General features: G+C 36.7%; 1 protein-coding gene across 1 annotated transcript in view; it reads left to right on the top strand.

Annotated features, from left to right (window-relative positions):
- Positions 1-13,571, top strand: part of CNBD1 (cyclic nucleotide binding domain containing 1) — a gene marked incomplete at both ends in the record, with an annotated part of 312,854 nt that overhangs the window by 196,276 nt on the left and 103,007 nt on the right. Inside the window, one exon of the mRNA XM_080938558.1 lies at positions 2,417-2,604. Within this exon, the coding sequence (XP_080794684.1) occupies positions 2,417-2,604 (188 nt within the window). The remainder of the gene's footprint in view (positions 1-2,416; positions 2,605-13,571) is intronic.

Below are 13,571 nucleotides of genomic sequence, written 5' to 3'. Positions count from 1 at the left end.
CTTGCAAATCAAATATTATTGCATTTGTATGTTACATTTTTGAGAGTATACTCCTTTGCAAAATACCCTTCTCTAAGTATTGTTGCTTAAATTTGACACCTTATATATGGGTTGTATTCCCTACAACAATGTAACTATGTTTATTAGTAATACATGAACCACTCATAGATAGAGCCAAGGAAAATACCAGCAATATCTATACAGACACTGAATTCAGCTTCTATAATAGATAATTAAAGGACATTGTTTATACAAACTAAGGAGTTATTTATTTTACATCATAACAAGATACCTGGTGGGGGGGGGACCAAGAAATGTTAGGATTTTTTAATAGTTTCACATTCATTTCATTTTCATTTCAAGATATTATTTTTCATTCCAGCATCATATCCTGGTTCTTAGAAGCATGTGGAATTCTTTTTTATATAATTTTTTATTAGATACTCTGTATTTACATTTGAGATGTTATCCCTTTCCTGACCCACTCCCATCCGCCTTACCCTCTATTTGTCTTCACAAACGTGCACTTCCTCCTGGTTCCCCTCTCCACCCCATTGCCTTGGCATTCCCCTACATTGGGAAAACATGCCCTCCCTGGACCAAATGTCTCTTCTCACATTGATGCCAGACACTGCTATTTTCAGCTCCATATACAACTGGAGCCATAGGTCTCTCAATGTGTGCACAGATGTTGGTGATTTACTCCATGGGAGTTTTGGAGGGTTTGGTTGGTTGATAATGTTCTTCCAATAGAGGTGCAACCCCTTTCAGCTCCTTCGGTTCTTTCTTTAGCATCCTCATTGGGGTCCCTGTGTTCAGTCCGATGGCTAGCTGCAGGCATGCTCAGCTGTATATGACTCTTACATAGTCCCTAAGGAAGCATCTCTACCTGGTTCCTGTCAGTAAGTATTTCTTGGGATCAGCTATCCGGCTTGGATTTAGTAGCAACATATATGGTGGATCCCAAGGTCAGGTGGCTTCTGAGTGATCTTATCTTCAATCCCTGTTCCTCTATTTGACCTTGCATTTTTGTTCTCCCTTCTAAGAAGGACTGAGGCATCATATGGGGGAATTCTTGAAAAGTCTCCTAATATTTTCCTAATCAGATGGCATTGTGTGAACACACATGTTAGCATGTGTGAAGTAGTATTTTTAGCATTGCTGTATGGCATCCAATAAAATTGCAGCTTTCTTGGTCAAAGGGGAGGGGAGGAGAATTTACTCTGAGAAAGAAACTGGTAATGTACATTAGAATCCACACTGGGTATACCTTCCTGCTGCTTTTAATGTGAACAATGCCTGCTTAATCTGTCTAAAGCCTCAACATAGATGGAGTTTCTGTATGTCTTTTGTTCTCTTTACCCTATACACTCAAAGATCTTCTAATTAGTTTTTTTTAGTCCTCTCCCCACATAGATTATTTAGTGGTTGACAATGTACCACCCAGAATGCTATCCATTTTAACATTAGACATCCATGCAAAACTAAAAACAAAAACAAAAACAAAAACAAAAACAAAAACAAAAAACTACTCTCCCATAGCACTGAGAGAGTAAGTGGTAGAGTTAATAAATATTCAAGTTAGAGGAAAATGCAGAGTATATGAGCAATTGATGACATTTGGGGTAGTATAAAGACATAGTATAAAGCTTCTGAAAATCAGTTTGCGAAGTTTCTACTTCCAGGAAGAGAATGAGTAACCTGTAAAGGATGATCTCATAGCACCTTGTTGATGTTCTCCATTTATAATGTGATGCAAACAGTCATGAAATGGGAAAATACACCATCCACTTTCCGTATCCTAAAGAGTATTTTTTAAGAACTGGAAGTGATTTTGAATTGTATTGCAGCACTAACAGTGGGATATATTGCTAGGGCTGCAGATATACAACTGAGCCTGAAGAACCGGGTAGGACACATGTTTTGGACACTTACCATGTAGTAGGACAGGTGCGGCCCACTACCTTTCCCAAGCAAATGTTAACAAAATCACTAGTAGGAATGCCTTGCCATATACAGCAGGGAAATGGAAATTTTGTGGCGGGAAGACAAAAGTTAAAGATTTTCCTAATCCTATTTTGCTCACAATGACTTAAATCTATTAATAACAAAGGTTACCTTGTTCACTTTAAAAAAAAAATTAAAATCCAGTAATTACCTGAGAAGATGAGCTACTACATGGCATGGTTTAGAAAGGGGAGTGGTAATTATATAATTATATAAAAGTCAACATAAAAATATTACAAGCTGAAAATAATAGAATAAATCAAATACTCATCCATTACGCTTTTCTGAGTGTGGGTACCTGAGCATCACGGGGATGTTATTGTGGTACTGTAGGCTGTCAGGAATTAGCTTGAGGTTTGACAGGTTCGATCAGTGTGCTAGAAATGGATTTGGCTTCAATTTATTTCAGTGATTGGTGACGATGGACTTTATGTCATACTGACGGGCCAGGCGCGACGTCGGATAAAGGTGTTTAGAAGTCTGATTGAAGACGACGACTCAGTCTTCTCTTCGCTCTCCAGAGAAAGTTTGCTTTTCGATGCAGAGTTAAAAGACTCTACAGTGGCTGAGTTATATGTACCTTCGAAGAAATTAATAGTAAGACATTTCATTTTGTTTCTAAATACAGAGATCACAATATTGCAATTTTTTAAAAATCTCCTTTAGATTTCTAGATGCTGACATCTTTGGGCATTTAAATTGACCAAAATAATTAATTTTAAAAGATACTGACGATACTGAACTTAACATTTGGTTGACATGTTTTATCAAATATTTTTTTTATTTATATTTAACCTTACCCAGGTTCCTCTCTGGAATTTCCTTACTCCATCCCCCCTCAACCTGCCTCTGTGAGAGTGTTCCCCCGCAAATCCACTACCTCCCTTGTCCCTACCCTAGCATTCCCCTACACTGGGTCATTGAGCCTTCACAGAGCCAAGTTTCTTTCCTCTCCTTGATGCTTGGTAACACCAACCCTCTGTTACAAATGTGGCTGGAGACATGGTCCCTCCACATATATACTTTTTGGTTGGTGGTTTAGTCTCTGGGAGATCTAGGGGGTTCTGGTTGGTTGATATTGTTTCTTCCTATGGGACTAAAAACCCCTTCAGCTCCTTCAGTCCTTTTTCTAACTCCTACATTGAGGACTCCATCCTCAGCCTAGTTGTTCATTAAGAGCATCCAACTCTGAATTTCTCAGGCTCTAGAAAAGTCTCTCAGGAGACAGCTATATCAGGCCTTTGTCAGCATGAATTTCTTGGTATCCACAATGTTGTCTGGGTCTGATGACTGTATATGGGATCGAGCCGCAGGCTGCACAGTGTCCAGATGACCTTTTCTTCAGTCTCTGTTCCACATTTTGTCTCTGTATTTCTGCCTGTATATATCTCGTTCCCCCTTCTAAGAGTGACTGAAGCATCCATTGTTTGGTCTTCCAATTCCTTGAGCTTCCTGTAGTCTGTGGATTGTATCTTGGGTATTCTAAGGTTTTCGATTAATATCCTCTTATCAGTGAGTGCATGCCTTGCATGTTCTTTTCGGACTGGGTTACCTCACTTATGATAAAATTTTCCAGTTTCTAAGAATTTAATGAAGTCATTGCTTTAATAGCTGAGTAATACTCCATTGTCCACATTTTCTGTATCCATTCCTTTATTGAAGAACATCTGGGTTCTTCCCAGCTTCTGGCTATTATAAATAAGGCTGCTATAAACATAGTAGAGCATGTGTTCCTGTTAAATGTTGGAGCATCTTCTGAGTATATGCCAAGGAGTTGTATGGCTGGATCTTCAGGTAGTACTATGTCCAATTTCCTGAGGAACCCCTCTAGACTGCTTTCCAGAGTAGTTGTACCAGCTTCCAATGCCACCAACAGTGGAGGAGTGTTCCTCTTTCTCCACATTCTCATGAGCATGTGCTCTCACCTGAGATTTTTATCTTAGCCTTTCTGAGTGGTGTGAGTTGAAATCTCAGGGTTGTTTTAATTTATAGTTCCTTGATTTTAGGGTTGTTGAACATTCATTTTAGGTGCTTCTTGGACATTCAATATTCTTCTGTTGAGAATTTTTTATTTATCTCTGTCCCCCATATTTATAGAGTTATTTGATTCTCTGAAGTTTTATCTCATGAGTTGTTTGTATATGTTGGATATGAGCCTTCTATTGGATGTAGAATTGGTAAAGATTTTATCCCAATCTGTTGGTCTGCATTTTGTCCTATTGATAATATCCTTTGAGTTATGAAGCTTTGAAATTTTATGAATGTTGTTGATTCTTGATCTTAGAGTACAAGTCCTTGGTGTTTTATTCAGGAAAATTTCCCCTGTGTCTACGTGTTAGAGGCTCTTCCCCAATTTCTATACTATTAGTTAGAGTGTATCAGATTTTATGTGGAGGTACTTGATCCACTTTTACTTTGGATTTATAGAAGGTGATAAGAATTGATTGATTTGAATTCTTCTACATGCTGACTGCCAATTGAACCAGCACCATTCATTGAAAATGCTGTCATTTTTCCACTGGGTGGTTTAACTCCTTTGTCAAAGATCAAGTGACCATAGGTTTGTGGGTTCATTTCTGGGTCTTTAATTCTATTCCATTGATCTACCGGCCTGTCTGTGTGCCAATACCATATAGTATTTTTCCCAATTGCTCTGTAATACAGCTTGGGCATCATAATTTCCCCAGAAATTCTTTTATTGTTGAAAATTGTTTTTGCTATCCTGGGTTTTTTTGTTCTTACAAATGACTTTAAAATTGTTCTTTCTAACTATATAAATAATTAAGTTGTAATTTTGATAGGGATTGCCTTGAATCTGTAGATTGCTTTTCACAAGATGGCCATATTTACTATATTATTCCTGCCAATCCATGAATATGGGAGATAATTCCGTCTTCTGAGATCCTCCTAGATATCTATCTTCAGAGACTTGTAGTTCTTGTCATACAGATCTTTCACTTGCTTGGCTAGAGTCACACCAAGGTATTTTATATTGTTTGTGACTATTGTGAAAGGTGTTGTTTCCCTAAATTCTTTCTCAGCCCATTTATTCTTTGAGTAGAGGAAGGCTATTGATTTGTTTGATTAAATTTTATATTCAGCCACTTTGCTGAAGTTGCTTATCAGGTTTAGGAGTTCTCTGGTGGAATTTTTGGGATCATCTGATTGAAATTTTTAATGAAGAAGCCTCAGTAGCATATTGTACACTTGTAATGCTTACATGGTGTACTTTATACAATGTCAGTATAGGCATGGCTGATACACTGGAAGAGAAACAGTGTGAGCTTTGGATGAAGGAATGAAAACAGATGACTTAAGGGGGATAGAGAAGATTAGTAACCTGTGGCTTTTAAATCACAGCAGAATATGCTTTTATTATATTTTTAAGAGTAATGCTTAAGGAATCACAGAATAAATTACATTATTATAATTATAATATATTTTTAAAACATCTCTGGCTTATGAGTAGTACCTCAGGACTGTTAACACAAATAAAAGTTTAATAGCCTTTGGCTCCTCATATGTTAGATTAATACCTTTTCTTTTCTCTTTTTCTTAAAATGTTTTTAATTTTTAAAAAATTATGTGATCATTTTTCATTTCCCATCCTCCCTCCTTTTCTACACATGTACCCTCTCTGGTCCCTCTCAGGTTTGTGGCCTCTGTTTCTTTATCTGTTATTGTTACACGTATAAATATGCATAAAAATGAGTCAGGAAAGCTCATCTTAAATATGGACAACATCTTTCCATAGGCTTGATCTCAAACTGAATAAATGTGAAAAGTGACCTCAGTCTCAGCCTCTGTCTCTCTTTGCTTCCTACCAGCACACTGGTTATCACCACCTACCTCATGCTGCTTTCATGGTGGACTGGATGGACCTTCAGATATTAAGCCAGAATTTGTTCTGCCTTCCTTACATTGCTTGATCAGAGAGTTTTTCAGAGCAACAAAGAAAGGCACTGGTTTTTGTTTCAGAGATCTATTCTTTTTTTTTCTTTCAGAGGTCTGTGTTAAGTTTGTTCCTAAATATATTCTTCAGACTGTTGGGAATTGAAGTGGGGCATGTTTTCTTTCTCAGTATGGTTTTTTTTTTCTTTGCTGGTATATAAAAAGCCTTCTAATTTTTTAGGCTGATTTTGCATCCTGTGGCTTTACTGATAATTTCTAGAAGTTTATTAGAGGATATCTGAGCTCTTATTATAAAAACATATCATCTGCAAATAGAGATATTTTGACGTTTACTTTGCCAATTAATATTTCTTTAATTATTTTCCTTTTCTTATTGCTCCAGCTAGTACTGTGAGCACAAAATTGAAAAAGAATTAGTGTAGTCACAGCCCTATGACATTTCTGATTTATTTTTAATGATAAAAATTCTGTTTCCTACTTTTAATGACAACAATTTCACACAAAATAATTTTAAAAAATTGATTGTAATAAGTGAGAAATTAGGTAATTTACTAGAGTTTGTTAACATTAATTTAGGATATTTAACTTGACATGCAGCTCTTTATACTTCTGTGCAGCTGTTAATTTGTTTTGTGAATATAGGGGTTCTATCATATCCTTTTCTTTGCTATAATTCTTTTATTCTTTATTCTTCTCCCAGTCTCCCCTTCATCCACACCTCCCAGTTACCTGTACCCCCCTCCCTTGTTCCTCAAATCCATTCCTTCTTTGCCTCCATTTCAGAAAAGATCAGTGTTCCTAGGGATAACAAACAAACTTGGCATACCAAGTTAGGTACAAACTGGATGAGGCAAGTGGGAAGAAAGTTGACCCAAGAAAAGACAAGTGAGACAGGGACTCTCATTCACACTGTTAGGCGTCCCACAAAACTTCCATTTCTGATTATAACATGCTTGCCTTTTTGCCTTAGGATATGTTGGCTATGGCAGAAGTTAAGTTCTCCTATAAAATTTTGTTCTCTATAGTTCTGGGTAATTAGCTAGGTTTTTAGTACCAGGACTATTTTCCTTGCTTTTGAGAAGACCTTAAGTGCAATTAGAGAGATGGTGGTATTGTCAATATTTTATCTTTAGAGATATTTTACCATGGTGGTAATTGATGTGGAAAACCTATACTCAGAGGAAATTTTCATGCCTCTAACTAGGTCCAGTCCAGGAGAATATTATGATGGTTAATCCTATTCATCAACTTGATGAGATCTGAGTTTACTTGGCAAACACATCTCTGAGCCTGCCTTCGAAGGATTATCTTTACTAGATTGAGGTGGGAAGCCTCTGTCATCAGTCCTTCTGATGGGATTCTGAAATAAACAGGAGAAAATGAGCTGAGCACATGCACACTTCTCTCCTCTCATTTCTAGATGAAATTCCATTGTGACCAAGGTGTCTCAGGCTCCTGCAAATGTGACTTTATGTTCATTAGGAATTCTACTACACGTCACTGTAAGCTGAAATAAACCATTCCTTATTTTCCGCCTTTGAGAGTTTTCTTTTTCATTTTTTTTCAGCAACAAAAATGTAGCTAAGGGAGGTGTCTATACTTGATCACATACATGCTAAATGGCAATGTGTAATAAGCTTTAGAGGAGTGACAGGTTACTGAGACAAAGTATGAATAGATGTCAGAGATGTCAAGGTATCTCCTGGGAGAGAAGGAACCTGGAAGGACATCTAGTAGTGCTTGTCTACGTTACAAGAGGAAAAGTCATTTAAATATTATAAAACTTAATTATTCAAGGTAATATTTAACAAGGAAAGTGACCATATTAGTTTAGGCAAACCTTATACCTCAGGGCTTAGAAGATTTCTTTCAAAGGATCCCTTGCCTTCTGGTTTAAGATTTAGCCCATGAGTCTTCCAGGTAGAGACAGTAAAAAAAAAAAAAAAAAAAAAAAAAAGGAGAGTTTAATCCAGGACTTCTGGTAGTGTCAGTGGCCAGCTCTCATAAAACCATTTTGTATTTTCTTTTATACCCAGAGGAGATATCTGTACACTGGCCATCTTATGAGATAGTTCATCTGATGACTACATAGCCATAAAGAAGAGTTCTCCTAGGGTTTTACTCTCTTACCTCCTAAGGCATTTTACCTTTGAGTAGTAATTGAATAATACAAAAATAAAAGCAAAGCAAATGCTTTATGATTAGTATCATGTCAGAGACATAATAAAAGATTAAAAAAAAACAGACCTAAGAATTGATGAACAGAAATAAGTGTGTAAAGGCCAATTTCAGATTTTTTTTTAAAAGAACTATAGCTATCATTAGAGGAATACTCACAAAATGTCACAATGAAGATAGTAATGCAAGAATAATTACTATTAGTGACAGTTACAAAATTGAATCTGAATGGGGTTTTGTAGGTAGAGTTGTTGAAGTAGATTAAGTTGTGAAGAGCTAAAGGTTGGAGTCTAGAATCAATGGCAAAACCATGATATAAAACACAAAAGATCTAAGGGCAGAGATTTTTAACTAAGTGCAGAGCTGGAATTTCAAATGATGTTAGAACTGGCAAATGGTTCGAAAGTTTTCTCAAATAGAGCAACATGGTGGAAAAGGCATTGTCAGAAAGTTGGGTTATCTAAAGTACAGAACAGAGACCAGAGGCTGGATCTTTGGCAGAGACTCCCAGTGACTAGGCAAGGGAAGTGAGAGGAACAATAAAAAAGGTTCAGGTAGCAATCCTCCATTGGAAGTGTTCCTGCTAGGCATTAGTATGTTTTCCTCGTCATGTAGAAAGGCAATGATTTCTTTCATAATTAGAAATAATTTATGCCATAATTATTGCCATATTCGGGTTTGTAGTGAATAAAGATGAACATAAACAATTTGGAGCTCTTTGGTTTCCATATTATGTTAGTTTAACATTCCTCTCCCATTTTTTTATTGTCCATGTCTCCTGAATACTTTTGTCATTGAAGATGTCAATAAAGTGGACCACTAATGTCCCCTCTGTAGCAGTCAGATGACTTGAAGAGTTTCTTTGTAGTACCTTTTCTATTTCTTGGAAAATAAGTCAGGTAATTTCCCAGATAACATCAAACAATTAAATTTGCAGCAGTTTCCACAAGTTTCCTGACCTGGGCTTTTAGCCTCATTCCCAACTTTGTCTACTTAGAGTTAAGTCATTTTTATATTGGCTCTTGTCCTGACAAAAGGCCACTGTAACCTGGCAATTCTATAGGGATGAATGAAATTTAGATTTAGATTCTTGACTTTTGGAAAAAGAAAAAATGAAATATAAAATTCTTTCTGGTCATACTTCACTATACTGGCCAAAAAAAAAAAAAAAATGGTATTTACTATCTGATCTTGAATGCAGCCAGAATGGCCTGTATGTCTGCAGTAACACGAATGGGTTTGGATTATGGGTAAACATGAAGTCATGGTGGTATGAAACACATCCATTTAAGTAACTACTTTTTTTTAAAAAAACTTTATTTTACAAAACAAAGATAAATGTACAGATTTTAAACATTTTTTGCTTAAAATTATACATTTATGTCAGTACTTTTTTTCAGATTTTAACATAATTTTTACATAAAACTATATGAATATATTTTTTAGTCAGTACTTGATTTTTTTCAAGGTTTGATATTATGCCTTGAAAACTTAATAGTTACAATGAGCATAAAGGACATGTAAAACAAAATGTAACATGGAAATAGTTAAAGTTTTCTTGTTTTGTAAATATTTTTTTTATTTTGTTATGTTTTCTTTATTTCTTGGACTTCATACAGTCTGTGAGTTGTTTCTGGGGGAGTGCAAGCCTCTGGGGTTAGCATCCCACTATCAGTGGCTGCATATTATGTCTGTTCTTTTGTGACTGGGTTATCTCACTCAGGATGATATTCTCTAGATGCAGCCATTTTCTTAAGAATTTAGTTAAGTCATTGTTTCTGGTGGCTGAGTAGTAATCCATTGTGTATATGTACCACAATTTTTGTATCCATTCATCTACTGAAGGACATCTGGGTTACTTCCAGCTTCAGGCTATTATAAATAGAGCCGCTATAAAAATTGTGGTGCATATATCTTTGTTGTGTATTAAAGTGTCTCTGGGGTATATGCCCAGAAGTGGAATAGCTGGGTCTTCAGGTAGTACTATATCCAATTTTCTGAGGTATCGCCAGACAGATTTCCAGAGTGGTTGTATTAGCTTGCAACCCCACCAACAGTGCAGAAGTGTTCCTCTTTTTCCGCAGCCTCGCCAGCATCTGCTGTCATCTGAGTTTTGGATCTTGGCCAATCTGACTGGTGTGAGGTGGAATCTCAGGGTTGTTTTGATTTGCATTCCCTGAGGATGTTGAGCACTTCCTCAGATATTTCTCGGCCATTCGGTGTTCCTCAACTGAAAATGTTTTGTTTAGCACTCTACCCCATTTTTTAGTAGGGTTATTTGATTCTCTGGTGTCTAGCTTTTTGAGTTTCTTGTACACCTTGGATATTAGGCCTCTATCTGATGTGGTGTTGGTAAAGACCTTTTCCCATTCTGTTGGTTGCCGTTTTGTTTTTTTGACAATGTCCTTAGTCTTACAGAAACTTTGCAATCTCATTAAGTCCCATTTGTTAATCTTTGACCTTAGAGCTTGAGCCATTGGTGTTTTGTTCAGAAAATTTTCTCCTGTGCCTATGTGTTCTAAGGTTTTCCCTACTTTCTCATCTAATAGTTTCAGTGTATCTGGTTTAATGTGGAGATCTTTGATCCACTTACACTTGAGCTTTGTACAAGGAGATAAGAAAGGGTCTATTTTCATTCTTTTGCATGCTGAGTGCCAGTTGGACCAGCACCATTTGTTGAATAGGCTGTCCTTTTTCCATTGAATGTTTACTGCTCCTTTGTCAAAAATCAGGTGACCATATACATGAGGGCTCATTTCTGGATCTTCTATTCTATTCCATTGATCCACATGCCTATTTCTCTGTACCAGTACCATGCAGTTTTCAGCACAATTGCCTTGTAATATAGCTTGAGGTCAGAGATAGTGATTCCCGCAGATGTATTTTTGTTGTTGAGGATGGATTTCACTATTCTAGGTCTTTTGTTATTCCATATAAAATTGCACGTTGATCTTTCCAATTACATGAAGAACTGGGTTGGAGTTTTGATGGGGATTGCATATGAATCTGTAGATTGCTTTTGATAGGATGGCCATTTTAAGATGTTGATTTTTCCAATCCATGAGCATGGGAGATCTTTTCATTTTCTGAGATCCTCCTCAATTTCTTTCTTTAGAGGTCTGAAGTTCTTGTCATACAGGTCCTTCACTTGCTTAGTTAGATTCACACCAAGGTATTTCATAGTTTTTGTGACGATTGTGAAGGGTACCTTTTCCCTAATTTCTTTCTCCACATGTTTGTCCTTTTAGTATAGGAAGGCTACTGATTTCTTTGAGTTAATTTTTTTATCCAGCCACTTTGCTGAATTTGTGTATCAGCTATAGGAGTTCTCTGGTGGAATTTTTGGGGTCACTCTAGTACACTATCATGTCATCGGCAAAGAGTGATGTTTTTATCTCTTCCTTTCTGATTTTTATCCCCTTGATCTCCTTTTGCTGTCTAATTGCTCCAGCCAGGACTTCCAGTACTATGTTGAATAGGTAGGGGGAGAGTGGGCAGCCTTTTCGAGTCCCTGATTTTAGTGGGATTGCTTCATGTTTCTCGCCATTAAGTTTGATGTTGGCTGTTGGTTTGCTGTATATTGCTTTTATTATGTTTAAGTATGGACCTTGGATTCCTGTTCTTTCCAGAACTTTTAACATGAAGGGGTGTTGGATTTTGTAGAATGCTAACTCAGTGTCTAGTGAGATGACCATGTGATTTTGGTCTTTGAGTTTGTTTATATGGTGGATTACGTTGATGGATTTCATTATGTTAAACCATCCCTGCATCCCAGGGATGAAGCCTACTTTGTCATGATGAATGATCGTTTTGATGTGTTCTTGGATTAGGTTTGCAAGGATTTTGTTGAGTATTTTTGCATCAATGTTCATAAGTGAGATTGGTCTGAAGTTCTCTTTCCTTGTAGGGTCTTTGTGTGGTTTAGGTATGAGGGTTATTGTAGCCTCAAGAAATGAGTTGGGTAATATTCCATCTGATTCTATCTTTTGGAATACTTTGGCGAGTATTGGTGTTATATCCCCAATAAATGTCTGATAAAAATCTGTCCTGAACCCGTCTGGACCTGGGCTTTTTTTGGTTGGGAGGCTTTTGATGACTTCTTCTATTTCTTTAGGTGTTATAGGGTTATTTAGATGGTTTACTTGGTCCTGATTTAACTTTGGGATCTTGTATCTGTCTAGGAATTCATCCATTTCTTCCAGATTTTTCAATTTTGTGGAGTATAAGTTTTTGTAGTAGGATCTGATGATTTCTTGCATTTCCTCAGTTTCAGTTGTTATGTCGCCAATTGCCTTTCTGATTTTGTTAATTTGGATACTCTCTCTTTGCCCTCTAGTTAGTCTGGCTAGGTTTATCAATCTTGTTGATTTTCTCAAAGAACCAACTCTTTCTTTTGTTGATATTTTTCAATGGTTCTTTTTGTTTCTATTTGGTCTATTTCTGCCCTAATTTTGATTATTTCTTGCCGTCTACTCTTTTTGGGTTTATCTGCTTACTTTTGTTCTAGGGCTTTTAGCTGTGCTGTCAGGTTGCTGATATAAGCTGTCTCCAGTTTCTTTTTGGAAGCACTTAGGGCAATGAGTTTTCCTCTCAATACTGCTTTCATTGCATCCCATAGGTTTGGGTATGTTGTGTTTTCATTTTCGTTGAATTCTAGAAAGTCCTTAATTTCTTACTTTATTTCTTCTGTGACCCTGCTATCCTTTAACAGAGCGTTGTTTAGTTTCCATGTGTATGTGGGCTTTTTGTTGTCTTTATTGTTGTTAAAGACCAGCCGTAGACCATGGTGATCTGAGAGGATGCATGGGAGTATTTAAATCTTCTTATATCGATGGAGGCTCGTTCTGTGTCCAATTATGTGGTCAATTTTCGAGAAGGTGCCATGGGGTGGTGAGAAGAAGGTGTATTCTTTTACTTTAGGATAGTATGTTCTGTATATATTTATTAATTCTATTTGGTTCAAAGTCTCTGCTAGTTTTGCAGTGTCCTTGTTCAGTTTCTGTTTCCCTGATCTGTCTATTGGTGAGAATGGGGTATTAAAGTCTCCCACTATTATTGTGTGGGGTGAAATGTATTTTTTGAGCTTTAGTAGGGTTTCTTTTATGAATGTTGGTGATTTTTTATTTGGAGCATATATGTTAAGGATTGAGAGTTCCTCCTGACATATTTCCCCGGTAATGAGTAAAAAGTGTCCTTCCTTATCTTTTTTTGATAACTTTTGGTTGGAAATTTACTTTATTCGATATTAGAATAGCCACTCCAGCTTGCTTCTTGGAGCTGTTTGCTTGGAAGTTTTTTTCCCACCCTTTTATTCTGAGAGAGTGTCTGTCTCTGTCTCTGAGATGAGTTTCCTGTATGCAGCAAAAGGCTGGATTTTGTTTATGTATCCAGTCTGATAGTCTATGTCTCTTTATTGGGGAGTTGAAACCATTTATGTTAATAGATATCAAGGAATAGTTGTTTCTGTTTCCTGC

This window comes from Micromys minutus (assembly GCF_963924665.1).
Source record: "Micromys minutus genome assembly, chromosome: 26".
Classification (NCBI taxonomy): Eukaryota; Metazoa; Chordata; class Mammalia; order Rodentia; family Muridae; genus Micromys; species Micromys minutus.
The sequence above is the reverse complement of the archived record's forward strand: the minus strand, read 5'-3'. Positions and strand labels throughout refer to the sequence as shown.